We start from the raw sequence: 24,118 nt of genomic DNA, 5'->3' as shown, positions 1-24,118 counted from the left end.
TTTATTGTCTGTTTATATAGGTTTAAGATCAATAATCGGGTCAGAACACTACCTCAGACTCCATTATTTAAAACATCAGCCATACTCTATCCATTAGTGTAGTTAATATTTTCCACTTGCCAAACTTTGTTACAGATTTTTCCTAATCCTAGATACTTGTGTATGTTCTCAGAACTTGCCTTAGAGATTTCTGAAGCTTAATCTGAAATGAAAAAATTGGTCAAGAAATTGTTGAGGAGTGGTGAACTTTCTTTGAGGTATTCAAGGAAAGGGATGCACCACAGAATTCTTTTCATCAAATGGACTTGGGTAACGCAGGTTCAGGAGTTTCACCAGCTGGAATCAAATCTGCAAGTTTGCCAGTTTCTCGCTGACACCCGCAAGTTCCTCCATCAAATGATCAGAACCATCAACATTAAGGAAGAAGTCCTGATCACAATGCAGATCGTCGGGGACCTTTCGTTTGCCTGGCAGTTGATTGACAGGTACCGTGGACACGCTGATGTTCACCCTTGATGAAGGCCACAAGTCCATCTGCTGACCACATGTCTCTCTTTACAGTTTCACATCCATCATGCAAGAGAGCATCAGGGTAAACCCGTCCATGGTTACCAAGCTCAGAGCCACATTCCTAAAGGTAAGCAGGGAACGGCGAAGTCATCCTCCGGCAGAGGAAAGAGTCGGCTTTTGCTTTTACATATGATGCTATCCCCTCTGTACTAAACCTTTATGAAGTGGTTCATAAACATCTGTGAAAATGCTCCAGGTCCTGCAGTATCAAACATTCAGCCAAGGTTTAGTTCTTTAAGTAAAAATGAACATCCATTTCATGAGTATGCAAATCTGCTTTCATCTTTAATATAAATGGTAAAGTAGTATGTATGTTTTAAAGTAAATCAGTGGCTTGTTATCAGTAAGTGTTTGGTCTGTATGCCTGTGTTATAACCTATGTCCTGGGGCCACATGACAGGTTCGTGGGTGAAAAGGAGTCATGAATGCCAAGTACTTCAGTGGAATAGCAGCTCTCCAGCTTCAGGGTGCATCAGAGTTACTTACCACAGCAGCTTCTCCACCTCATTGCTAAGTCAGTCTGTGGTGGGCCTGATATTTGACATGTCTCCCAAGTTCCCAGCTGCTGCCAGTGGTCAGTATGAGAAACACTACCACAGTTAATAGACGGCTGCAGGGTTGGTTTGTTTTCTTTTATTTTTAATGTATTGTCGGAAACTATTTGAGGCATTGATGAGGCTTGCTGGTTGTTTCCCTCTCTTGGGTGAAGCACCAATGATGCGTTGTAAATTCCACTTTGGGAAAGAGATTTCTAGGGCATTTATGAAGCAAGAAACAGATGTGCATTATTTCCTTGCAGCTTGCCTCTGCCCTTGATCTTCCCCTGCTGCGTATTAATCAAGCAAACAGCCCTGACCTCCTCAGCGTGTCTCAGTATTACTCAGGAGAATTGGTGTCGTATGTGAGAAAGGTAGGAAGTGCCTCGGCTGCATCTTGGTGACATAATAAACAGCACCCTTCTGGTGTTTCATTTCCTCCAGGTTTCTTTCCAGAAATTTCCTATACCCAAAAATGAACACATTTTTGCTGCAGCTGTAGACATGGCAGTGTGATTTTGCTTTCTAAGGAAGTCACACTGGTTTTCACACACTCTCTGCCTCAGTGTGGCAGAAGCTGAGGAGCAGAGGTGACGTCCGTCACCTCCTCACAGTCAGAGCTGGCTGGCTGCTCAGTGGCAGAGCACAACTCACATTCCCTCACCAGAACCTAGTCCAAGTCATTGTGAGAATGTTGGTCCTTACTCCAATCGTTGTAACAGGTCAAGGACCCAGCCATGTCTGAATTCAGAGTCAGTCTATGTCACACATGGCTGAGAACTCCCTGACATTGTGAGCATTGGCCTTTTAAAATCTGTAACAGGAGCATGATAAATCATCCTGAGCACTTCTAGGATTAACTTTATGTTCTCTGGGCAGTTGACAGCAGGAAGAAGTGAGCTTCCTAGCAATTATTTATTTTGTTTTTTGTTGTTGCTATTTTGAGATAGCTTACTGTGTAGCACTGGCTGGCCTGGAATTTTCTATGTAGACCAGGATGGCCTTGAACTCACAAAAGACTTTCCTGTCTATGCCTCCATGGTGCTGAGATTAAAAACATGCACTACATGTCTAGTGCCTTTGTTACAGTTTTAAAGATAGTTCTTTGAAATTTCTCAGCACCTCTCTTGATGAGCAAACTGCCATCCTACACACTGGTTGATACCCTTCTTGCTGTCGTCTTCATTATATATCAGCTAAAAAAAAATAGTACAGATGCTCAATTGTATTTCTTCCTTATCTTTTCATCAAAGGTTTTGCAGATCATTCCAGAAAGCATGTTCACGTCTCTTCTGAAGATCATAAAGCTTCAGACCCATGACATCATTGAAGTGCCTACCCGCCTGGACAAGGACAAGCTGAGGGACTATGCTCAGCTTGGCCCACGATACGAGGTGCCACATTCCTTTGGCTTCTATCTTTTGATGTTTAAAGCCCAAACCGTGAAACATCACAGGCCTGTGGCTCCTGGCACATCCCAGGGACCAGCAGTCACTGGTGACCGTGTTCTCACACGCTCATCGACAACATGGTTTGCAGTCTTTACTGTCCTCACACCATAACTCTGGAGATGTTGCTAGTGTCCCTGAGAGCCTTTTCACCCACGGGGTCTCTGTAGAGATGGAGCTCTTTCTCTTGAACATTCTGGCACTGTCCTTGTTCTTCCTGTGCTACACAACCTTCTCACGTCCATGTCCCTTCTTTGTGCATTCAATACTCAACTTAGGATTATATCTCAATAAACCCATAAAAACATTGTAAGTGAAAATGCATTCACTGCAATCAGACAGCTGGGTAGTACAGCTTATCTTGAGGCCAGCCCTGAAGTTTAGACCTGAGAAATAGAACCCAGAGAAGGGAAGTGCCGTTGAAGGAAGAAGAACTGCTGGCAGGGACTGTCCCCAGCATATCTAACAGCAGTCTTTCCCTTGGACCACAGAGCCTCACTTCCATCCTGGGTGCATGTGCACCAGTGTCCTTTACACAGCCACACAGCCATTTCCTGTAGCCTTTGCCCACTGCAGGATTGTCAGCCAGTTGCTTAGCCTTGCATGGAAGTGAGGGTCCTTTCCTGTAAAGTCCTTCATCTTCTCATCTCCCCCGCTGCTCTCTGTTAAAGGTTGCCAAGCTCACTCACGCCATCTCCATCTTTACCGAGGGCATCTTGATGATGAAAACGACCCTGGTGGGCATCATTAAGGTAACAGTCATGCTGCTGCTCGGTTTGGCCTGTGATTGGACAGGAAGGACTGTGGCTGTCCTGCTGTGCCACCCAGAAACTGTTTTTACTCATCTGTTCATGGAGAGAGAGCATTATAATCCTGATTGTCATGATTAAAAGCAAGCATATAACATGGAATTCCTTGTCACTCTCTCCTGCTGGCTGTACACAAAGACACTTTACATACAATGAAATGATTAAAATGCGAAACAATTAAAAATTGTCCACATATGCCATCTTTGTAACATGTAAAATTATCACAAAACTTGCTAAGATGAGCAGAGTCCTGTGGAGGCGACAGGACTAATAATTCAGTCCACCCCTAGAAAAATGAAGTGGGGGCAGAAATTTTAAAGTCTAAACCTTTAGAAATAAGGTAGGAAATGCTGCACTGCCGACTCTCCTAGCCATCTGCCATTTGTCCTGACTTGTTTTCTCTGACTGCATTGAATGCCTTTGATTTGCACTTAGGTGGATCCCAAGCAGTTGCTGGAAGATGGAATAAGGAAAGAGCTAGTTAAGCGAGTTGCTTTCGCCCTCCACAGAGGATTGATATTCAACCCTCGGGCCAAGGTACAGTGCCCAGAATGGATCTGTCACTCAGCTCACAGTGTGCCCTGGAACACCTACCAAGATAGGCCCTTCTCTCTCCTGCATTTCCAGTATGTGATTTGTGGTGCCAACAACTGATACGCTTTTTGATCCTTCTATAATTCACTCATAAGAAAATCCCTGTAAAACCAATTCTCTCTCCCCCTGCAATCCTGTGTTTAAGAACTGAACTGATGATACTTACGACTCAGAATTACTTATTATCAAGGAACTTGTTTACCATAAAGCAGATAGAAACTATAAAGACTGTTTTTTTTTAAAGTTTGCATTATCTATTTAAAAATATGATAATTTTCCTCAAGAGAAAAATGAATAACCCTGAAATCTTTACATAAGATATGTTTCACTGAAAGTGGGATGGAGAGAGCATCTAGGCCCTTTTGGACAGAGGAATGGAAGAGATAGGAAGTGACTGGTGGATGCTCCCTTCTTCTCTGATCTTTCAGGTTCTTACCCTGATATTTAACTCCCAGTTTTTTATTGATGAAGATGAATTAGATTTGGCATCCAACTTGTAGGGCATGAATTCATGAGATGGTCGCTACAAAGCCACAGGCACCCGCCGGAGTCGCTACCCCACAGGCTGGCTTTTCCTTTCTTTCTCCAAGCCCTCTGAGTGGGACTTTGCTGTTGCAGCCTCTCTACAACAGTCTCCAGCTGCCATCCAAACTCCACAGGACCCCTAACTCCAGAGGCACCTGGGTTCCAATGCCACTTACCAGTCCATGAGCCCATGACTGGCTGGCTCTACCTTCAGGCAGCACATGCCACACATGCTTCTTCTGCATGTTTTTCAGACAGCTGGCTCCCTCTCTGCATGGGTTATGGGCTTCCCCTGGACTCCCTCCTCAGGCTGCTGCCACACTAGGTAGCTGCACCTCATCACCTGCTTGGGCTTCTGTTATTGCAGCTGCCACACACTCTCAGCTCACAGCTGCAGCTGCCCTCAGCCAGGGGGTGCACCTTCTGTGTTCTCTGCCCAAAGCTAGCCTCACACTTCACCAGCAGCAGCAGCAGATTTGATGAGACACCTGAGAATTCTTAAAGGGGAGGAATTAGTTTTTTTAAAAAGGAGAGTTTTTTCCCACGTTAAAAATAGGAAACAATATTACAGTGGAGAGAGTTAGGTCTCTGTGTGATTCCATAATGGATGGTTTAAAAATGGAACAATTAAATGAGATAATTAACTTAGCTGTGATTTATATAATGTCAATTATAATCATGATGAGTTTGGTAATTCTTGTTTTATCCCTAAAAAAAGTTGGTTGATATCAGTGCCAAATATGAGAATTTAACTGATAAGATACAAGCTTTAGAAAGACTTACTAGTAAAAATAAGAAAAATTTTGCTGATAAGATAAAAGCCTTAGCAAATGGATGGAACTAGAAAATATCATCCTGAGTGAGGTAACCCAAACCCAGGACAAACATGGTATATACTCACTCATAAGTGGAATCTAGATATAAAGCAAAGAACAGTCAGACTGCAACCCACAGAACCAGGGAGGCTATATAGCAGGGGGGACCCTTGGATGACTGTGGCTTATAGTAAGTTTTGGTTTTATACTGTATCAAGCTGATAATAGGAAAATAAATAATTAATTTTTTAAAAGGACAAATACTATAGAATTGTATTATATGAAATATATAGAATATACCAATTCATAGAAACAGAAAGATTAGATGTTATCTCAAGATGGAAAAGAAAGGAATATAGAGCAATTATTTTGTAAGTACAGAGTTTCTGTTTTGCGTGATGGAAAAGCCCCACAAATGGACAGTAGTATCAGGACATAATATCATGAATGTAATTAATAAATACAATTAATGTAATTAATGAATATCATAAATATAGTTACTGAATGAATACTGCAAATGTAATTAATATCATGAGTGTAATTTAAAAAAAAACAAAAACAAAAAAAAGATAAAAGCCTTAGAAAGACTTACTAATGAAAATAAGAAAAGTGCTCAGACACAGAGGAATTTAGACAAGAACCTACTGTGCCACCACATGATGAAATTGAAGAGGGGTGGCCCAAGGTTATTAGAAAACCAATCTTATTTTATGGATTTGGCTGGGCGGTGGTGGCGCACACCTGTAATCCTAGCACTCGGGAGGCAGAAGCAGGTGGATCTCTGTGAGTCTACAGAGCTTGTCCAGGACAGGCTCCAAAGCTACAGAGAAACCCTGTCTCGAAAAACCAAAAAAAAAAAAAAAAACAAACTAGATTTGAAGAGATGTAAGGAAGATGTTGTTTCATATGGTGTGCATTCACCCTGTGTGAAGTGGATATTAAACTCAGGGGCAACTCAGAACAGAATTATCCCTCAAGACTGGAAAGATTAGCATCAGTAACATTGGAAGCTGGTCTTCAGTTACAATGGCATGTATGGTGGAAAGAGGAAGCTAGGGCCATAGAAGAACAAAATAGGGCTAGAGGTATTAATATTTCCCAAGATCAGTTGCTAGCCAAAGGCTAGTATACTGAATTGCAAAGGCAATTTGAATTTGATGACCACGCTTTGGTGCTATGTTAGTTAGCAGCCTTAAATGCTTGGGACAATGTTAAAGAACCAGAAAAGAGTTCTGAGTCCTTTACTAAAATTATACAAGGTTCAAAAAAAGGCCTTCACTGATTTTCTTGCAAAGATTGACCCCAGCTGTAAATAGAATAAGCATCAGATCCAGAGGTCAGACAAATATTAATTGAATCTTTGGCTTTTGAAAATGCTAATTCTGAATGCAAAAAGGTGATCAGACCTCTAAAGGAAAGATCGGCACCAGTAGATGAATGGGAGGTCAATAGTCTCTCTGAGGAGTAGATGGGGGCAGAGTGGGGGAAGTGGGGAGTGGGCAGGAGGAGGATAGGAAGGGGGAACTATGGTTGGTGTGTAAAGTAAAAAAGAAAGAAAAACTTTTAAATGAGAAAAGGAAAAAAAAAAGATATGTTTCACTTAACTTAAGTGTTAGGTGTATAATAGTAGATGTGTCCATCAGCAGATACTGGTGAAATCATCAATATTCATCTTTATATCCTGCAGATGAGGCTTTCTTTCCAAATTCATGCAGTCTATCCTTGTTGAGTGTCTAACAACACTGTCAGTCAGCCTAGCTGCAGAAGGAAGTTTTCCTAAAGTTTTGACTGTATCTGAAACCATGACTAAGGTTCCTTAGTGTGTCATTTAAGGTCTAATGTAGGCGTTAGTGTTGACAGTTTGCTCCCATTGACTATTTACCTATCCTTCTGTACAGCCAAGTGAGTTGATGCCCAAGCTGAAAGATCTGGGAGCCACCATGGATGGGTTCCATCGTTCTTTTGAGTATATACAGGACTATGTCAGCATTTATGGTCTGAAGATTTGGCAGGAGGAAGTCTCTCGAATTATAAATTATAATGTGGAGCAAGAATGTAATAACTTCTTAAGAACAAAGGTATTTAACAATTTTTTAAAATTCTTGACTATATCTATTATTTCTTATCTAAAAAAAAAAAAAAGCACTCCAAATCTCAGGAGTACCAATAAGAAAGATTTTAGTTGTTGTTTGGTCTAATAATTTGAGAATCATTAGGTCCCACAGAACACCTTCAGGAGACTTCTGGGTAAAAGGAGAGTTGACGTGGACTTGGCTTCACGCAGCTTTCTGTGCCAAGGAGAAAGCAGGTGCAACTAAGTGGCCGAGCAGCTGCTGCTCTTGTTGTTAGGGCCCAGGGCAAGCTGTCTGGTCCTTCCACAGCAGCACGATTGCTCTGTCCCACCGTGCTCTCCTCGGGTCCCACCCAGCATTTCCTGCTGTCCACTGAATAACTTGAGCTGACCTTGGGCGCTGTGAAGGTGCCTTCCCAGTAGCTGTCCAGTATCTTCACATGGTTATTGGCCATGTGTGCATATCTTCTCTGAAAAGTGGGGTGCTTTTCTTTTTTCTTTTTCTTTCTTTTCATGATTCACAAAATGGCACCAAACTCAAGTGCCATTGCTTTTAGACAGCATTTCACAAGGAACTGACACACGCAAGTGACACCTTCAAAAGATTATTTAAGCTTATGATAGTTTACATTTTAGATTACACTGTCCATCTCTACTCACGAGACAAAACATGTCAGTCTCTCTGTCTCACCTTATTTCTCATTTTTCTGCGGCCCAAGCCAGTGTCCGACTCATTGTTTAGCCAAGGATGACCTTGAACTTCCTGTCCTCCTGCCTCCACCTGCCTAGCTCTGGGATGCCAGGCCTGCATCCCTGTGCCTGGTTGATGTGGTGCTGTGGATGGAACCCAGGGCCCTGCTCATCCTAGACAGGCGCTCTGCCCACTGAGCCACACCTCTAATCCTCGTTAGCTACTGTCTCTTCTTTCTTATGTGCGGTGCAGCATAGGGGCCTTTGGTGTTTTCTCTCAAAACCAAGTGACACTTGTTATTCTTCATGCAGTGGTCATGAGATTATGTAAAGAGAAGATACCCAGTTTCCCTGTCAGAGTCAACTAGACATTTGTGATCTTGTGTTCTAGATTCAAGACTGGCAAAGTATGTACCAGTCCACTCATATTCCAATACCTAAGTTCGCACCCGTGGATGAGTCCATAACGTTTATTGGTCGACTCTGCAGAGAAATCTTGCGGATCACAGACCCAAAGTAAGTCTTTCTTAGTCTGACTGAGCTTCAGGCCACAAGACGTCTGTCTGAGCCTGTGTCATTGAGGTGTGCTCCTTTGTCCCTAGCCCTGGCCCTGTACTAGTCAACTAACCCTGACCATTACAGATGGAGTGCCTATTTCTGAGCCCAGGACCCAAGTACTCACTAAGAATCATTATCTACTGATGGCTCAACATGCTACCCGAATCTACATACTTACTCCTTGTAATAATCTCAGGAGCTAGGCATTATTATTGCCTTACCACTTTAAAGATGAAGAAATTCAGGCACAGAAGCTTACTCTCCTGCCCAGCATGACACAGTTGGCAGCCAGTGCCCTTAGAACATGCCGAGTTCTAGCTCCCAAACAGCTGCTGGTCAAGGTCACACCATATGCAGTGAACCCACGTCCTGGTCACATGGGTTCATGTGACTTTAGCAGGGAATGGGTGAAAATCCCATGTAATTAAAACTATTCCTGAGACTATCTGGTGGGTACCATGGTACCTCTCAGTAAATCCAGCTAACCCGTTTCCTCTTCCTTTGCACCTCAGATGAAGCAGTCCACTAAGACCAACTGAGGAACGAGCAGGCTCATGTCTTGTGGCTCTGCCTGTCCCTATGCACATGCTCAGAGGACCAGGATGGTGGAGTTGCCCAGAGAAAGAAGTGCTTCTTTCTCTCCCCACCTGCCCATGTCTCTTTGATACATAGGCATTCCTTAAACACTCCCTACTGCCTTCTAGACCAGGCACATGTTATCTCAAGGTTGTGTTCTGTCACAGGCAAGAGTAAACCGTCCTTTGTGTCAGTGGCTTGAGTCACTGAGCCTTTCCAGAAACCACCCCACCTAGCACCCTGTTCACACTTTCATGGAGATTAGATGTGACTGGGAATTCATTATCAGAACTAGGGTTTTCTCAAATGTCACATCCAAAGTGCCAGCACAGAGGAACAAGAAGAGGCCCCGAAGTCTGAGTGTAAAAGAAATATGCACTTTTGCAAACCTTTGTGAGTTGTTTTTTCCACATTGACTTCTAAGTCTAACTTCCTCCCTCCTGAGGCTTTCAGCTCCTTCTTAAGCCCAATGTGGATGGTGGTGTTTATAACATGAGGTTACATGTATGGATGGTGGATGAGATGGCAGTGTTTATAACGTGAGGCTACATGTATGGATGGTGGATGGTCAATGGTGGTGTTTATAACATGAGGCTACATGTATAGTGTTTGTCGGAACTGCAGAAGCTGGGGCCCACCCCTTACCTGCTGAATCAGATTATCTAGGAATGGAATTGGACTTCTGTGCCTTCTATACCCTCTCCCAGGCACTCAAGGCCGCTCCTCCACTGCTTGAGAGCCGAAGCTTTGGAATTATAGAACCGTGGTGCCAGGCCTCCCTAGCCCTCCACCGTCCCCCCTCTAACGTGGGGTGAAATGGCTGGTATTTCGCAGCTATTCGGAGGTGGCGTAGGACAGACGGCACTGAGTGCTCAGTAGATGATGTTGGTTTGCCGCTCTTGTCATTCCCGAGACTAAGAGGAATCACTGAGAGGTTCTAGAAGATGCGTACCTGCCATCCAGTGAGCTGGGAAGAAGCACATAACTTTATTTTCCCTCTCTGATGTCAAAGATCCTACGTTTCTTCTTTACCAGTGGGATTGATGCTGGGCTGTCATCTGTCTTCAGTCTCTGGAATGTCGAGAAACATCCTGTAAAAAGGTAGCTGGGCTCCTGGCAGCTGAACGTAACTTGTATTCTCAGCATGGTTCCCAGTAGTTGCTCAGATGAGTGGAAATAAATGAAACCGAGGAAGCAGCATACAATGGGGAAAGGAGGCCTAGTTGAGGTTCACTTCCTGAGATGTCAGGTAGGCATCCGGCAGACAAGAGTGAGTACCCAGACAGAAGTGAGGCAACAGGAAACACAAGTTATAACCAGTAGTGCCTGCTCACACCTGCAGTCCCAGCACTCGGGTTGAGGCAGGATTGGTGTAGGCCTAGGTTATGCCAGTCTACATAGTAATACCATAAAACAATCAAAGACATGTAGCCCATGACCTGGGTTGTGATACCCCAGCTCCTATCCCACACCTGTGAGCAGTTGGGACTTTGGGTTGTACTTTTGTTTTAGAATGACATGTTACATAGACCAGCTGAACACTTGGTATGACATGAAAACTCATCAAGAAGTGACCAGCAGCCGACTCTTCTCAGAAATCCAGAACACCTTGGGGACGTTTGGTCTGAATGGATTGGACAGGCTTCTGTGCTTCATGATCGTGAAAGAGTTACAGGTGAGCCCCACGTCAGGTTCTTCTGTCATTGCTGTGGTAAAACACCTGAACAGCAACTTCAGGATGGAAGGCTGTATTTTGGCTCACAGTTTGAGAGTCTGGTCCATCGTGGAGGGAGGGGAAGGCCTGGCATCCAGAATGGCGTCCACTGTGGTCACACGAACATGAGGCAGCTGCTCACACTACTCCTGTATCAGGAGGCAGAGAGAAATGGATGTCAATGCTTGGCCTACTTTCTGCTCTTCATTTAGTCTTGGATCCCCGCTTATGGGATGGTGTTGTCCCTGTTTGGCATGGGTTTTATCTTTGCCATTAAGCCTCTCTGGAAACATAGACACACTGTGGTGGTTCCAAACACTGCCAAGAAGACAAAGACTACCTGTTATGGACCTGCAGGTCTGGTTTCTACCTGACAAATTAAACTCAGTGTCCTTAGTGATTTCTCACCCTGATGCGAGGCATGGGTTACTTTACTAGGTAGACAAGAACTGATAGCAAACAACAATTGCTTTGGGCAGCATTGTAATTTTATGGGCAGACTGCTTTAGTTCATTTCAGTTCAGGAAAGAGAATTGTGTTGAAAGCCTTTGTAGTCAGAAGTTTCCCTGTGTCCCGCCCGACCCTGAGGTCCTGCAGCCACTTATAAAATAATCACTCAGAGGCTTGTGTTAATTACTAACTTTATGACTTATGGCAGGCTTCTTGCTAGATAGCTCTTTCATCTTAAATTAACCTATTTCTAGTAATCTATGTTTTGCCACATGACTATAGTGTTACTGGTCTGCTGGCATCTTGTTGCTCCTTGGGCAGCCAGCTCACATCTCCCCCAACTCTGCCCTTCTTTTCTCCAAATCTCTGCTTGGATTTCCCACCTGCCTTTAAGCTGCCTTGCCATAGGCCAAAACAGCTTTATTATTAGCCAATAGGAGCAACACATATTCACAGCACACAGAAAGACATCCCACAGCAAGGCTTATCTCTCCTTTTAGCCACTGCTCCTAGGAGGAACCTGGGTACCTGCTACCTTCCCACTTAGAGGACGTGTGACTGAGGTGGATGATGTTCTGTGCAGCATTTGGGTTAACTGGAGTTTTGGGTTGTTAGGTTTGGATTTTGATCGTGGCTTCTTGTTTGTAGAATTTCCTCGGTATGTTTCAGAAAATTATCCTGAGAGATAGAACCGTTCAAGATACTTTAAAAACACTCATGAATGCTGTCAGCCCCCTGAAAAGCATTGTAGGTAAGAGTCCTGATGCTCACCAAGGCAGAGATAATGCTGTACTATAACCATTCTGAATATACTGGATTAAGATTATATTTTAACTTTCAGCAAATTCAAGTAAAGTTTATCTTTCTGCCATCACTAAAACACAGAAGATTTGGACCGCTTACCTGGAAGCTATAATGAAGGTATGTATGGGAAGGAGGGTAATCAACACTGTAAAGAAAGTATGTTTTGGGGGGCAGGAATAATCAACACTGTTTTGTAGATTGCTATTTTCCTTTGACTTTGTGTTTGTGGAAATACATCTTTTCATGGTTCAAACAGAACTTCTGCAACTTCTTGTTATTTCTCACACCATTCATTCCTTTATCCGTCTCTCTGGAGCCACCACTGACTAGGCTTTTCATGGACCCACAGCTTCCCACTTGCTCAAGAAAATGTGTTCTTTCTGAAATGCCTCCAATTAAATGTGCTTCTGCGCAAGGAAATGGGAATTTTCCTTCAAGTTCATGGAATGCTCTGGTCTGTCGATTTACAGATCAAGTATTTATAATCTGTAATCCTCACAGTATTACAACAGGGCAATTGTTCCTTTCTGTCTTGTGTCTGCCTCAGTGTTAAGAAGCAGGGATCTTGAGGAGCATAAATTATCCATGTGCTATGAATAAAACACTGTGTCTTTGAAAATGAAAAGTAAAGACAAATGAACCAATTAATTATTTAAATGAGAACTAGCTTCTTTTAGAATCCAGCCACCTACTCTGTATAAGCAAGGGCATAGTGAAACCACTAGCCCAACTGGCCTGTGCATGTTATGAAAGGTTTATTACAAATACAAAACTGCAATGTGGCGCGCTCTCTCTCTCTCTCGCTCTCTCTCTCTCTCTCTCTCTCTCTCTGGTGGGAGAGAGAGAATAGCCAGAGGCATTTGGAGGAGGCATTGCCATGGCTGCCTCGGAGACAGTGTAGCCAACTGGTGACTGTCGAAGGCTCTCCAGCTCTGTTTGCATGCTGGTGGTGGCCCCAAAGTGCTCTGTGTGTCACCTCTGTGTTCTGTCACTTGTTCTCAGGTTGGGCAGATGCAGATTCTGAGACAACAGATCGCGAATGAGCTAAATTCTTCCTGTCGATTTGATTCCAGACATCTGGCAGCTGCTCTGGACAACCTCAATAAGTAAGTCCCAGGGTTTGAGACAGCCGCCTATGAGCTTGGGCTGCCCACCTTCCGACACCCATGTTCACATCCTGTTCATAAGGTCTCTTTGGGTTTTAACATGTATCGCTCATATAATATACAGCAGTACTCCTAGGCTCATGTCCCAGCTTTAAAAACTATTATTAACAGAATCTACAAGAACTGCTCTAAAGAGCTAGGCAGCAGTTCCCCAGCGAGCTGGGGAAAGCAGGTTAATACATCCTGGGGTACACACAGACTCCTCCCCAGCTGCTATTCTCCTCTCTTTCTGCTCAGATAACAATCTAAGCTTCTCCAGCCCAACATCAGCTCTGCTAACAAAACAGTTCTTAGAAACAGTTTGGCCAGTTCATAAAATTGTGAACAGTGAGGGACTGGAGAGATGGCTCAGCAGTTAAGAGCACTGGCTGCTCTTTCAGAGGACTCCGGTTTAGTTGCCAGCACCCTGTCAGATGGCTAACAACCACCTGTAACCCCAGCTCCAGGGGATCAGAGGCCCTCCTCTGACCTCCATGGGTACGTGTGCGTGCACATGCACACACACACACACACACACGATTATTTTTTCTTTTGTAATCTCAGTAGTGAAATCACTTGATTTAGCTCTACTGCAAGAGGCAAAGTGACTCTAGGTCACAGTGACACACAGTCACAGGCTTGTGGATTGGGAGGCAGAGGACAAGATTTGGGTACAGATGTATAAATTCAGCTAACCACTCATGTTTATTGCTGCTTCTCTCCTCCATTAGGGCTCTCCTGGCCAACATTGAAGCCCACTATCGAGACCCTTCGCTTCCCTACCCCAAAGAAGACAACACACTCTTATATGAAATCACAGCCTATCTGGAGGCAGCTGGCATTCACAACCCACTGAATAAGGTTAATGACTAAAATTTAAAATTGGGTCGGGGGTACAGGGCTATGTAGTACAAAAGGTGACTTTGTCCAGGCAACAGATCACTGTGGAAATGTTCCAGAAACCTGCATTCAGCTGCCAGAGCCCCATGCTGTCAGGTTCCAACCTTTTGTAAATGGTGTCACCTCCCTGGCTGTGAGACTGACATTGGTCAGTGTTCTGGAAAAGTAAATGCAGTGCCCGTGCAGGCTTACCTCGAGTTGGCACGGTCACACTGCTCTGTCTTGCTTGCAAACACTTCCCCTTGGTGACCAGCAGGAACTGCAGTGACAAATGCCAGGCTCATCCTTCTGCAGCTCCGAGCTCCAGAAACCAGAGTGGTGCAGGTTGCTCACAAGTCAGTGCTGATCTCACGGGGCGGTACCTGTCCTAAACTGACGGCAGCTGCCTGTACTTGCGATGGATGTATCTTCCTAGTATGAGTGTTTATATGCGTTGATGCAGAAACATGTCCATTTTAGAGGGTTACCCTGTTACTTTCCAAGATTTTAAATTACAATAATAAAACTCTGTCTCAAGATAAAACTAAGGTGATGACCCTAAAGGGCAGCCCCATCCTTAGGTGAGGAGCCTGAGGCTTGGAGAGGTCAAGGACTTCCCTGGGCCTCCACAAAAATGGGCGGAGCTAGCCAGTGGTAAGAGTCTGGGCTGGAACCAGGGTGCTGTCCTGTCTTCTGTGGACTGGAGGCCTGCTGAGGAGTTATGCCTTTGTCTGCTCTGATTTGTCTGCCATGTCATCTGGGAAGGAGACGGCCTGTGGGAAGCATATGACAAAGGAGGACTTTGCTTTCTTCCTGAGCATTTGCTGTCGCTCCCTGCTCCCTGGATCTTTCCTCTCCTCCTTTCTGTCTTAGGCGCCCTCTCTTCCCCTACATCTCCTTCACTGTTTTTTTAAAGATCTATTTTGTGTGTATGAGTATTTGCCTATTTGTATGTATGTGCACCATGTGTCTGCCTGATGCCCATGGAGACCAGAAGATGGTGTCAGATCCCCTGGACCTGGAGTTAAGGACAGTTGTGAGCCATCATGTTAGTGCTGGAAACTGAACCTCAGTCCTCTGAAGAGTACCCATCATTAACCACTGAGCCATCTTCCCAGCCCCATACCTCACCACTCTTGATTTTGCTGTCCCTTGCCATTCTTCCTCGTCACCTCTTGCCCCTCATTTTAGAAGTATTACTAGGATTGGGGGAAGGAACTCTAGGCTGTTAGCAAAGCTGTTATCTCCAGAAGGACTAAAGCATGTGGGTGTCTGTATTTACATGGGGCTATAGGTAAGTAAATATCCAAAGGCAGCAAATGATGGAACTCTCCCACCTGGAGGCAGTCAGAATCGCAAACTGAAGGCACAGCAGAGCTTCCTGTCTGAAACGTGTTCTGTGAGTCTCTGTAATATGAAGAAACCATCCATCTCTCTTGTCTTTCTCTTCCAGATTTACATAACAACAAAGCGTTTACCCTACTTCCCGATCGTCAACTTTCTCTTCTTGATTGCTCAGTTGCCAAAGCTTCAGTATAACAAAAATCTAGGTATGATGCCAAGGTTTGTTTTGTAATAAACAAGCAGTAGAACAATGTGTAAGGACAGCGTTCTCATTGTAATGCTATGTCAGATATCAGGTTTTTTCGTAACCAGAAAAATGGATGGATGAAATGGTGTCATTGCACCACTGCAACATAATACTGTTGATGGAATGTACTCAGTGGGTTCCAGATCAGCAGAGCACACCTGCCTCTTACAGAACGTGCAACATCTTGACTTGGTTCCCCTCATTCAATGCATAAGTAGCTGATTAGGTATGAAAGAAACTACCTTATGTTCATTTTCTGTTTATACAAGTGTCCGTGTGCTACCTTTACAGTGTAGTTAAGGAGACAGGATCTCAGATTATAATGTACACATGGTTACATGTCCGAATATTTGCTACAAACCCAAGGCTTTTGATACAGGTGTCCTGGCTAATAATGTAACTAATTATTTTGTTGATCAGTTTATTGTGAGCATCTCTATAATTACCTTGGAAATTCTCAGGTCCTTCCTCTGCCTTCAGACTTTGCATCTAACTAAGTGGAATTTTTTAACCCACTGTGTATTTAGTTGGTTGAAAAAGTACAATCAGAACCTAGCACTATAACCATTCCGTCACTAGCACTGTAAGAACGTGTCTTCAAATGGTACTGTATTACTGTTTTCTTCAGCACTTCAGAATGTAGCTCTTCCTTATTTTCCTTCCTGTCTCCTCAGATATCTTTAAAGTAAAATCGTGGAATCTCTTCAGTTATTTTTTTTTTTTAATCCTCTCATACAGAAACATTTGCTGGCCCTAGGCATTGTTCCTCTGCCAGTTCCTATTAGTTGTGCTTGTTGCCAAGCACAGTGCCTTGGATCAGTAGTCGCTGGGTAAGAGGGGCACAGTGGTGACTGGATTCCAGCTTGGCCTCTTCCCACCAAGTGCCCCCAAGTGCTGACTCCTGTTCGTCATGGTCAAACCAACTAATGACCATCCCATGTTAGTGGAAAGCTTTGTCTCCACATTCAGAAATGCTCATCTCTCAGTGGCCCCGGGGACTATTGAACCTTTTCTCACAGACTTTGGTTTGCCAGTTCATTTTCTAGAAACTAGTTTTCTCTTTTATGTTAAGACTTAGGAACCATCCAAGTTATTATTTGCATCTGTTGTAAGGTGGTGTCAGCTTCATCATCCCGCAACCCCTCCTTGAAGCTATCCAGTTTCAGTGTCGTGTTCTTTTTCTCCATCAACTTGCTGGTTGTGTTTGTAGAAAGTCAGTGGATCACCTGATGGTCAAACTGCTTTGGACTCTGTCCTGATGCACTGATAGGTCTGTCTTCATGCCAGTACTCTTGAGTGTATACCCGTACAGCCTTGAAGGCAGGCGGTGTGCATCTTCTAACATTTCACGTTTCCCCCTGAAGGCCCTAAACTCCACCCCTGCTTAGCATAGCCATCCAGGCAGGTGAGAGTCTCCAGAGTTTGACGGAGTCTGAAGTGAGAAAACCTGGCAATGGTGTTCAATCACATCCCAATCTTCTTTCTTCTATTCTCTTGACTTCAGCAGATTCATTTCTTAGCACTCAACATTGTTTTTAAAGATAATTTTAAAACATTTTAACCAGAATTTTAACTGATTCTACTTAATAAGGTACTTCTAGGTATCTAGAATGCCATGCTACCAGTAACTGAAGTCAGTTTGAGGTGATTTTTCTTTTCTCATTGACATTAATGTACATATTAAGTCTCCACCATAGCAGGCATTAATAGTGCAGAACAAAATAAACAATAATGGACTGGAGAGATGGCTCAGAGGTTAAGAGCACTGACTGTTCTTCCAGAGGTCCTGAGTTCAATTCCCAGCAACCACATGGTGGCTCACAACCTTCTGTAATGAGATATGGCACCCTCTTCTGTATACATAATAAATAAAAAACCTTTAAAAAATAAAATAAACAATAATGATAAGAACTAAATTCTTCAGACATTAGGATGTTGTACAAACTTCACAACTAGTTCAGGAGGTAATCCAGAATTGCTGTTTCCTCAAACTAGTCACCTGCCAGCCCTGATGACATTGACGAGGGCTGGTACTAAATGAACACTGTCAAAAGCAAGTGGCTCACTGGGTGTTGTAACTTCCCTCACAGGCATGGTCTGCCGAAAACCTGCCGACCCTGTGGACTGGCCGCCACTCGTCCTGGGACTTCTCACTCTGCTGAAGCAGTTTCATTCCCGGTACACCGAGCAGTTCCTGGCACTGATTGGCCAGTTTATTCGCTCCACAATGGAGCAGTGCACAAGGTACATAGGATCAATCGGAAGTAGTGGGACTTAATGTCACGAAAAGGGACTGCAGCCTCTCGTGACAAATCCCTCTTGTGGCTGGCTGTGCTGCAGGAATAGGGAGCAGCTTCTTCTCCTCCATAAACAAGTCAGGGCACCTCCCCAGGTTTGGGGCACTCACCGCCAATGCTCACCCTTGATTACCCTGCCAGGAAATTTTCCATAGAGGTACTGACAGGACATCATAAGACTGGATCTTGACGGAGATTAGCGAACACTGTTAGATTTCTCCCTATGAGAAACCAAGTGCAGACCTGTGACTCTACCTTGTTGGATCCAGCTCTTAGAGCCCAGGGAGCCTTGCCCTCCTGCTGGACTACCCCTAAGACATGGCCCCACTCAACATTGGGAAGTCACATTTCTCAGTGTGTGTAAACACCACAAAGACATGCCTCCACTCACAAAAGTGGAATCACACTCCTCAATATCCCACCGCCAAGACATGACTCCATCACTAAAGGGAAGTCACACTCCTCAGTGTGAGTGCCACTAAGACAGGGCTCCTCTCAGAAAAGGGGAGTCACACTCCTCAGTGTGAGCACCACTAAGACAGGGCTCCTCTCAGAAAAGGGGAGTCGGGCTCCTCAGTGTGACCACCACTAAGGCATGGCCCCTCTCAGAAAAGGGGAGTCGGGCTCCTTGGTGTGACATTCACCAAGGCCCCACTCACAGAAGAGTAGTCACATTCAGTGTGACCACCACTAAGAGATGGCTCCATCACCAAAGGGAAATCATACTCCTCAGTGTGACCACCATCGAGATATGGATCCACACACTGAAGAGGGGTGCTTCCTTAGTCAAGGCCAGGGAAAAGGCTGGTTCATGGTGTATAACCAAACAAGAATCACAAGTGGCTATCTAATAACAAAACTTAGAAACCTTCAATCTATTCTAGCTTTTTGCTCTCTTCTCTTCCAATGTAGATTTTCTAGAATAGGGAAAAAAAAAAAACTAAGGCTCTAGGATGCTGAACCTGAGCTTCCTTCCCTGCTGCTTGAATGGGTGGGCCTTTCTGTCTCATTGCACTATAACTGACAGATTACCATGTGGTTGTTTTTACATTGTAATGTTAACAGATTACCATGTGGTTGTTTTTACATTGTAATGTTAACAGATTACCTTTTGCTTGTTTTTACATTGTAATGTTAACAAATTACAATGTGGTTGTTTTTGCATTGTAACGTTAACAGATTACCACTTGGTTGTTTTTGCATTGTAACGTTAACAGATTACCATGTGGTTGTTTTTACATTGTAACATTAACAGATTACCACTTAGTTGTTTTTACCAGTGTCACTCAGATCTTTCTGCTACACCAGAACTTCATAGGCACCCTGCAAGCACTCTGAAGCTAGGCCACACCCCGTCCTGCTTTTATTCTTCCAAACATTGTCTTACTGCTTCCCAGCCTGGCCCTGAATTTAGTCTATAGCCCAGGCAGTTGTTAAATTTGCCATTCTCCTGCAGCAGCCTCCAGAGTAGGTGGAATTGCAGATCTGGTACCACCAGACCTGGCTAGTCATTTACTTTCAAATGAGTGTGCAAAACAAATGTAGCTGAAAGATTAGAGGGTGGGAAAGTATGGGACCTGTCAGGCATTGATTGAGTCCTGGAGTATGAAAGACATGAAAGGGAGGTGGCTCTAATTACATGTGTTTTCATGCCTGTGCATGTACCACTCACTGCAAGCATGTGGAGGTCAGAAGACAACCTTCAGGGAGCCAGTTCTCTTCTGCCTCATGGGGACTCTGGGGATGGAACTCAGACCATCATGCTAGATGGCAGGTGCCCACTGATCCCTCGCACCAGCTGTGCTTAGGTTGTTTTCTGCAGGGTTGGTTCCTAAATAAGAGCAGGATAATTATATCAGGAATCAAGAGGGTGTCCTGTGGGTTTCAGATAGACTTGGGCTGCTGATCATTAGTCACGTCAGGGCCCATTAACATACAAAGCAGCTGACTGACAGAGACTTCTTTTACAGCCAGAAGATGCCTGAGATGCCTGCAGATGCTGTGGGAGCCCTTCTGTTCCTGGAGGACTATGTTCGGTACACAAAGCTCCCCCGCAAGGTAAGCCACAGAAAGTAAAGGATGACAGTAATGACATGTCCATAGTGTCAAACCAGCAGCCTGGGTGTTGGTTCTCAGGGTGAAGTCCTGCAGGTCTTCAGATGCGGCTCAGCCCCTCCCACTGCTGTGCAGGCTCCCCATGGAGCCTCCTCCCTACACAGTGGAGGGCTTCTGTCACCCGGCTCACTGTCCGCCCTCTTCAGGGCCTCTTCGTCTCCTGACAGCCTAGGGCCCACAGCATGTGAGGTCCAGGCCACAGCCAAAGCTCTACATGGCTACTCCTTCCAGAAATGAAAACTGCTTTTTACCTTCTAGGAAATCCCTGCTTTGTCCTCCTAAATAATATCAGCCTTGGGAAGTTGAAGCACAAAAGAAGGCTTGATGTAAGAAATGTAAAGAACTATAACAAATGCTGAACATTAATACTTAGAAATGGGATCCAGCAAAACGGATCGTCAGATGGAGGCACTGGCTGCCAAACATGACCATCTGAGTTCAGTCCCCAGAAGCCACATGGTAGAAGGAGAAAATGGCCCCCACAAGATGTCCTCTGACCTCTAGAGGCATTCAGTGGCCCGTGTGCATAAATAAATACATGTAAAAAAATAAAGTCTTTTCTTAATTGAAGGCAGTTTACTAACCAAACCCAAAGACGACCTTTTAGAGCTCCATGAGCATGCAGTACTTAGTGAAATGACTGAGGTTCTTGGGTCAGGACTGTAAAAGTCACGTGATACTACCAACACTTGCTCCCTATTTTTGTTGTATAGATGTTAGATAATAAGTGAAACTAAAGATGACAGATTTTGGCGGGGAAATAAAATGTGTGCTGCTCATTCAAAGTGTAATGAGAACGCAATAGAATCATGGGGAAATTTTAAATGATCTCAGGTGGTTGGGGTGTAACTCAGAGGTGGAACAAGCTCTGAGTTCAACACCAGGACTGAAAAAATAGAAGGATGAATAAAAATTAGGGGTGGTGGCACACACCTTTAATCCCAGCACTTTCAAGGTAGAGGCAGGTGTCTATGAGTTCAAAACCAGCCTAGCCTATATAGCAAGTTCCTGGCCAGCCAAGACTAAGTAGTGAGATATTGTCTCAAAAATAAATAAAATAAAAACAAGTTCAATAAATAACCTACTTAAATAATAAATGGACAAAATAACTTAAAATATGAGAAAAGGCCCCATCACAGAAGTGTGAAGGAAATAGTTAAGAACAGTTAAGGAAATAATTAAGACTACTAGAGACTGGAGCAGTGGCTCAGTGGTTAGAGCACATACTGTCTTGCGGAAGACTCGGGTTGATTCCCTGCGTCAACCAGCTCAAACTCCCTGTAACGTTGGCTCCAAAGTACCCGACAGGCCTTTGACCTCCAAAGACATACACTTGTACACATAATGATAGCAATAAAAATATTTTTAAGGGGTGGGGATTTAGCTCAGTGGTAGAGCACTTGCCTAGCAAGCACGGGGCCCTGGGTTCGAGCCTCAGCTAAAAAAAAAAAAAAATTTAAAATATAGAAACTAGAAGGAATAGTTGAATATATCTTGCTTCTGAGCACCCATTTTTTCAACTAACCTCATGCTTAAGCTTCGCAACATCTTAAGCTTTGAAAGTCCGTGTTTCAAATAAGAGGACTTTCAAATTATACATATCAGTGAGATACCAACTTTATAGATTTATGTAATTATAATCAAAGCCCCAGTCAATCTTTAACTTGTTTTTTTTTTTAATTTATGACTTTTTATAAGGACTTTCTTTAGAAAAATGTTATTACATACCATGTGTTCACATTAACACATCAAACTACAGAGATAAAAATAGCATGGTACTGGTAAGAGACCAGTAGGGCCAGTGCTCAGATTCTGTGCATATAACTGTATATGGACAAAGTGGCGCCTCACGTCAGGAGAGAAACAGACCATGGCCATATGGTGGCTCTGGGACAGGTTCTCATGGTGAGGGCTCAGAATGGTACCCATGTTGCTGAAAACCAATGGCAGGCAGTATGAAGTATGAAGCAAGTAAGTTAGCAGATATTTAGATAAATATGTACCAACACAACTTCCTCACCGTAACACATAAAGAAGAAAATGGAAAGGTAAAGATTCAGATTTGATCTCTAATTAATGCCAAGTTAAATTCCATCAAATGCCTCTTAAAAAAAACAAGAGATGAAATAGGAATTATTACGTATACATCAAAAAAGTGAACATTTTCTTGATTTATAACGTTCTCTTTCACTTCAGTCAAGAAAAAGATGACCTGTTCGGTAGAGAGATGGGTAAAGGATATTAATAGGCAGTTTTTTAGGGTAAACATTTGGAAAAGGCTCAACCTTACTTATCCAAGGGCAAACCAAACTAGATTGTTGACAAGGGAAATGTTGGGCTCCGTGTTTGTGCTTATTCTCCATGAGTGAATGGGAATATAGCAATCCCAGACTTTGAGGGGAATCCAGAATTTACCTGCTAAAGATCACATACATAATACATATGTGTGCAAATGTTCCCCAATACATGTGCAAGGGTATGCATACATTTTTCAGAGGTAACGAGATTACAAGATCCATTAACCCTTCCATGATGAGCTGTAACCACAGCTGGATAGATCTTGCTTCTGAGCACCTTTTTTGACTAACGTCATGCTTGAGCCTCTATTAAAACACCTTTAATAAAATCTCTATGCTTAAAGGTTACAGGATCCCAATTTTGAGTGAGTGTGGATTATAAGAATACAATTTTTGATTGGTTTTGTTTTTGTTTTTTGAGACAGGGTTTCTTTGTGTAACAGCCCTGGCTGTCTTAGAACATACTTTGTAGGTCAGGCTGGCCTCACAGAGTTCTTATGCCTCTGCCTCCCTAGTACTGGGATTAAAGGCGAGGGCTACCACCACTGCCAGAATACAAATTTAATCATTAGTTTTAGTTTCTCAGGATTTTTGTGCTGTCCACATTTGTTGCATGTCCTCTACTTAGCAGATACATATCTTCATGATCACACACACACACACACACACGAATTGAGCAATGTTTTTCAAACTCCTCTCTGGCTCGGAGAGATCACCTGTTCCATCTCCCACCCCAGCCCAGCCCAGCCACCTCCTTGCTTCTATTAAAAACAGTTAAGGAATACAGGCCTTTCTAGACCTTCCTAGTCTTCCCCTCTGGCTCAGGTTTCTCCTCATTGCCTCTCAGATGTGTATTCCTAGATCAAAAAGCCTTTAAGAGCCAAGCCTACAGTTTGCAGGCAGCGGGCCTCCCTTAAAGATTGTATTCGTGGTGCACAGTAGGGAGACACGGAGACAGCAGCAATGAAAGGACCCTTGGCTAGTCCACCCCTGTGAGGCAGCTCCCTCCTGCACTTCACCTTATTCCAACAGATATTCGCACTTCTTGAACTTTCGTATGTAAACTGGGAAGTCTTTCAGCCACAGTGCTAGGACTGACTTAATTTCTGCTTACTCCTTCAGGTGGCCGAAGCGCACGTGCCTAACTTCATTTTCGACGAGTTCCGAACGGTCCTGTGACTTCCTTCTCCCGCGTCAGTGGCAGGACTAGCCTCATGATCTTCCTGTAACTAAAATGAACTTGGGAATGAAAAGAAACTTGACTACTCATGCAGCTTGCGTTTTTCCCTACACTGTGGGACTCGTCAGCCACTCTAGGGAAGATGGCTCTCGGCTCTAATATATTGTTTAAATCATGGTATTATATGGATTTGTATCATGTATAAGCAGAACTATTTTATACTTGCCTCTTCTAAATACTCAGTGTAACTGTGATGGATGAATCCATTTTGTTTTACGTTCTAAAGAACTATTTGTGCAACTCCAGATCTTCAGTAAAATAATATTGCCAGTCCTGAGTTGTCCCTCTTGTGATTCAAAAATTGACACTCGCCCTGTGAAACCCTACCCGGAAGGTGACAGGTGGCTGGGGGGTAGAGGGGTAGGTAGGCCTGTAAGGAACATTAACAGCCCAA

The 24,118-nt window shown here is 43.8% G+C and overlaps 1 protein-coding gene across 2 annotated transcripts in view; it reads left to right on the top strand.

Annotated features, from left to right (window-relative positions):
- Washc5 (WASH complex subunit 5) overlaps positions 1-23,997 on the top strand; it is a 54,549-nt gene extending 30,552 nt beyond the window's left edge. For both annotated transcript variants that reach the window (XM_036208604.1, XM_036208603.1), the window contains exons 13-29: positions 319-485; positions 562-637; positions 1,370-1,480; positions 2,360-2,500; positions 3,226-3,306; positions 3,799-3,900; positions 7,196-7,375; positions 8,450-8,574; positions 10,705-10,867; positions 12,005-12,107; positions 12,198-12,277; positions 13,163-13,266; positions 14,037-14,166; positions 15,638-15,734; positions 17,866-18,019; positions 20,043-20,130; positions 23,607-23,997. In XM_036208604.1, the coding sequence (XP_036064497.1) occupies positions 319-485; positions 562-637; positions 1,370-1,480; positions 2,360-2,500; positions 3,226-3,306; positions 3,799-3,900; positions 7,196-7,375; positions 8,450-8,574; positions 10,705-10,867; positions 12,005-12,107; positions 12,198-12,277; positions 13,163-13,266; positions 14,037-14,166; positions 15,638-15,734; positions 17,866-18,019; positions 20,043-20,130; positions 23,607-23,663 (1,959 nt within the window). In that variant the 3' untranslated portion in view covers positions 23,664-23,997. The remainder of the gene's footprint in view (positions 1-318; positions 486-561; positions 638-1,369; positions 1,481-2,359; positions 2,501-3,225; positions 3,307-3,798; positions 3,901-7,195; positions 7,376-8,449; positions 8,575-10,704; positions 10,868-12,004; positions 12,108-12,197; positions 12,278-13,162; positions 13,267-14,036; positions 14,167-15,637; positions 15,735-17,865; positions 18,020-20,042; positions 20,131-23,606) is intronic.
- Positions 23,998-24,118: the final 121 nt, after the last annotated feature.

Source organism: Onychomys torridus, chromosome 16, assembly GCF_903995425.1.
Source record: "Onychomys torridus chromosome 16, mOncTor1.1, whole genome shotgun sequence".
In the NCBI taxonomy this organism is placed as follows: domain Eukaryota; kingdom Metazoa; phylum Chordata; class Mammalia; order Rodentia; family Cricetidae; genus Onychomys; species Onychomys torridus.
This window is presented reverse-complemented; position numbering and strand designations above follow the sequence as displayed.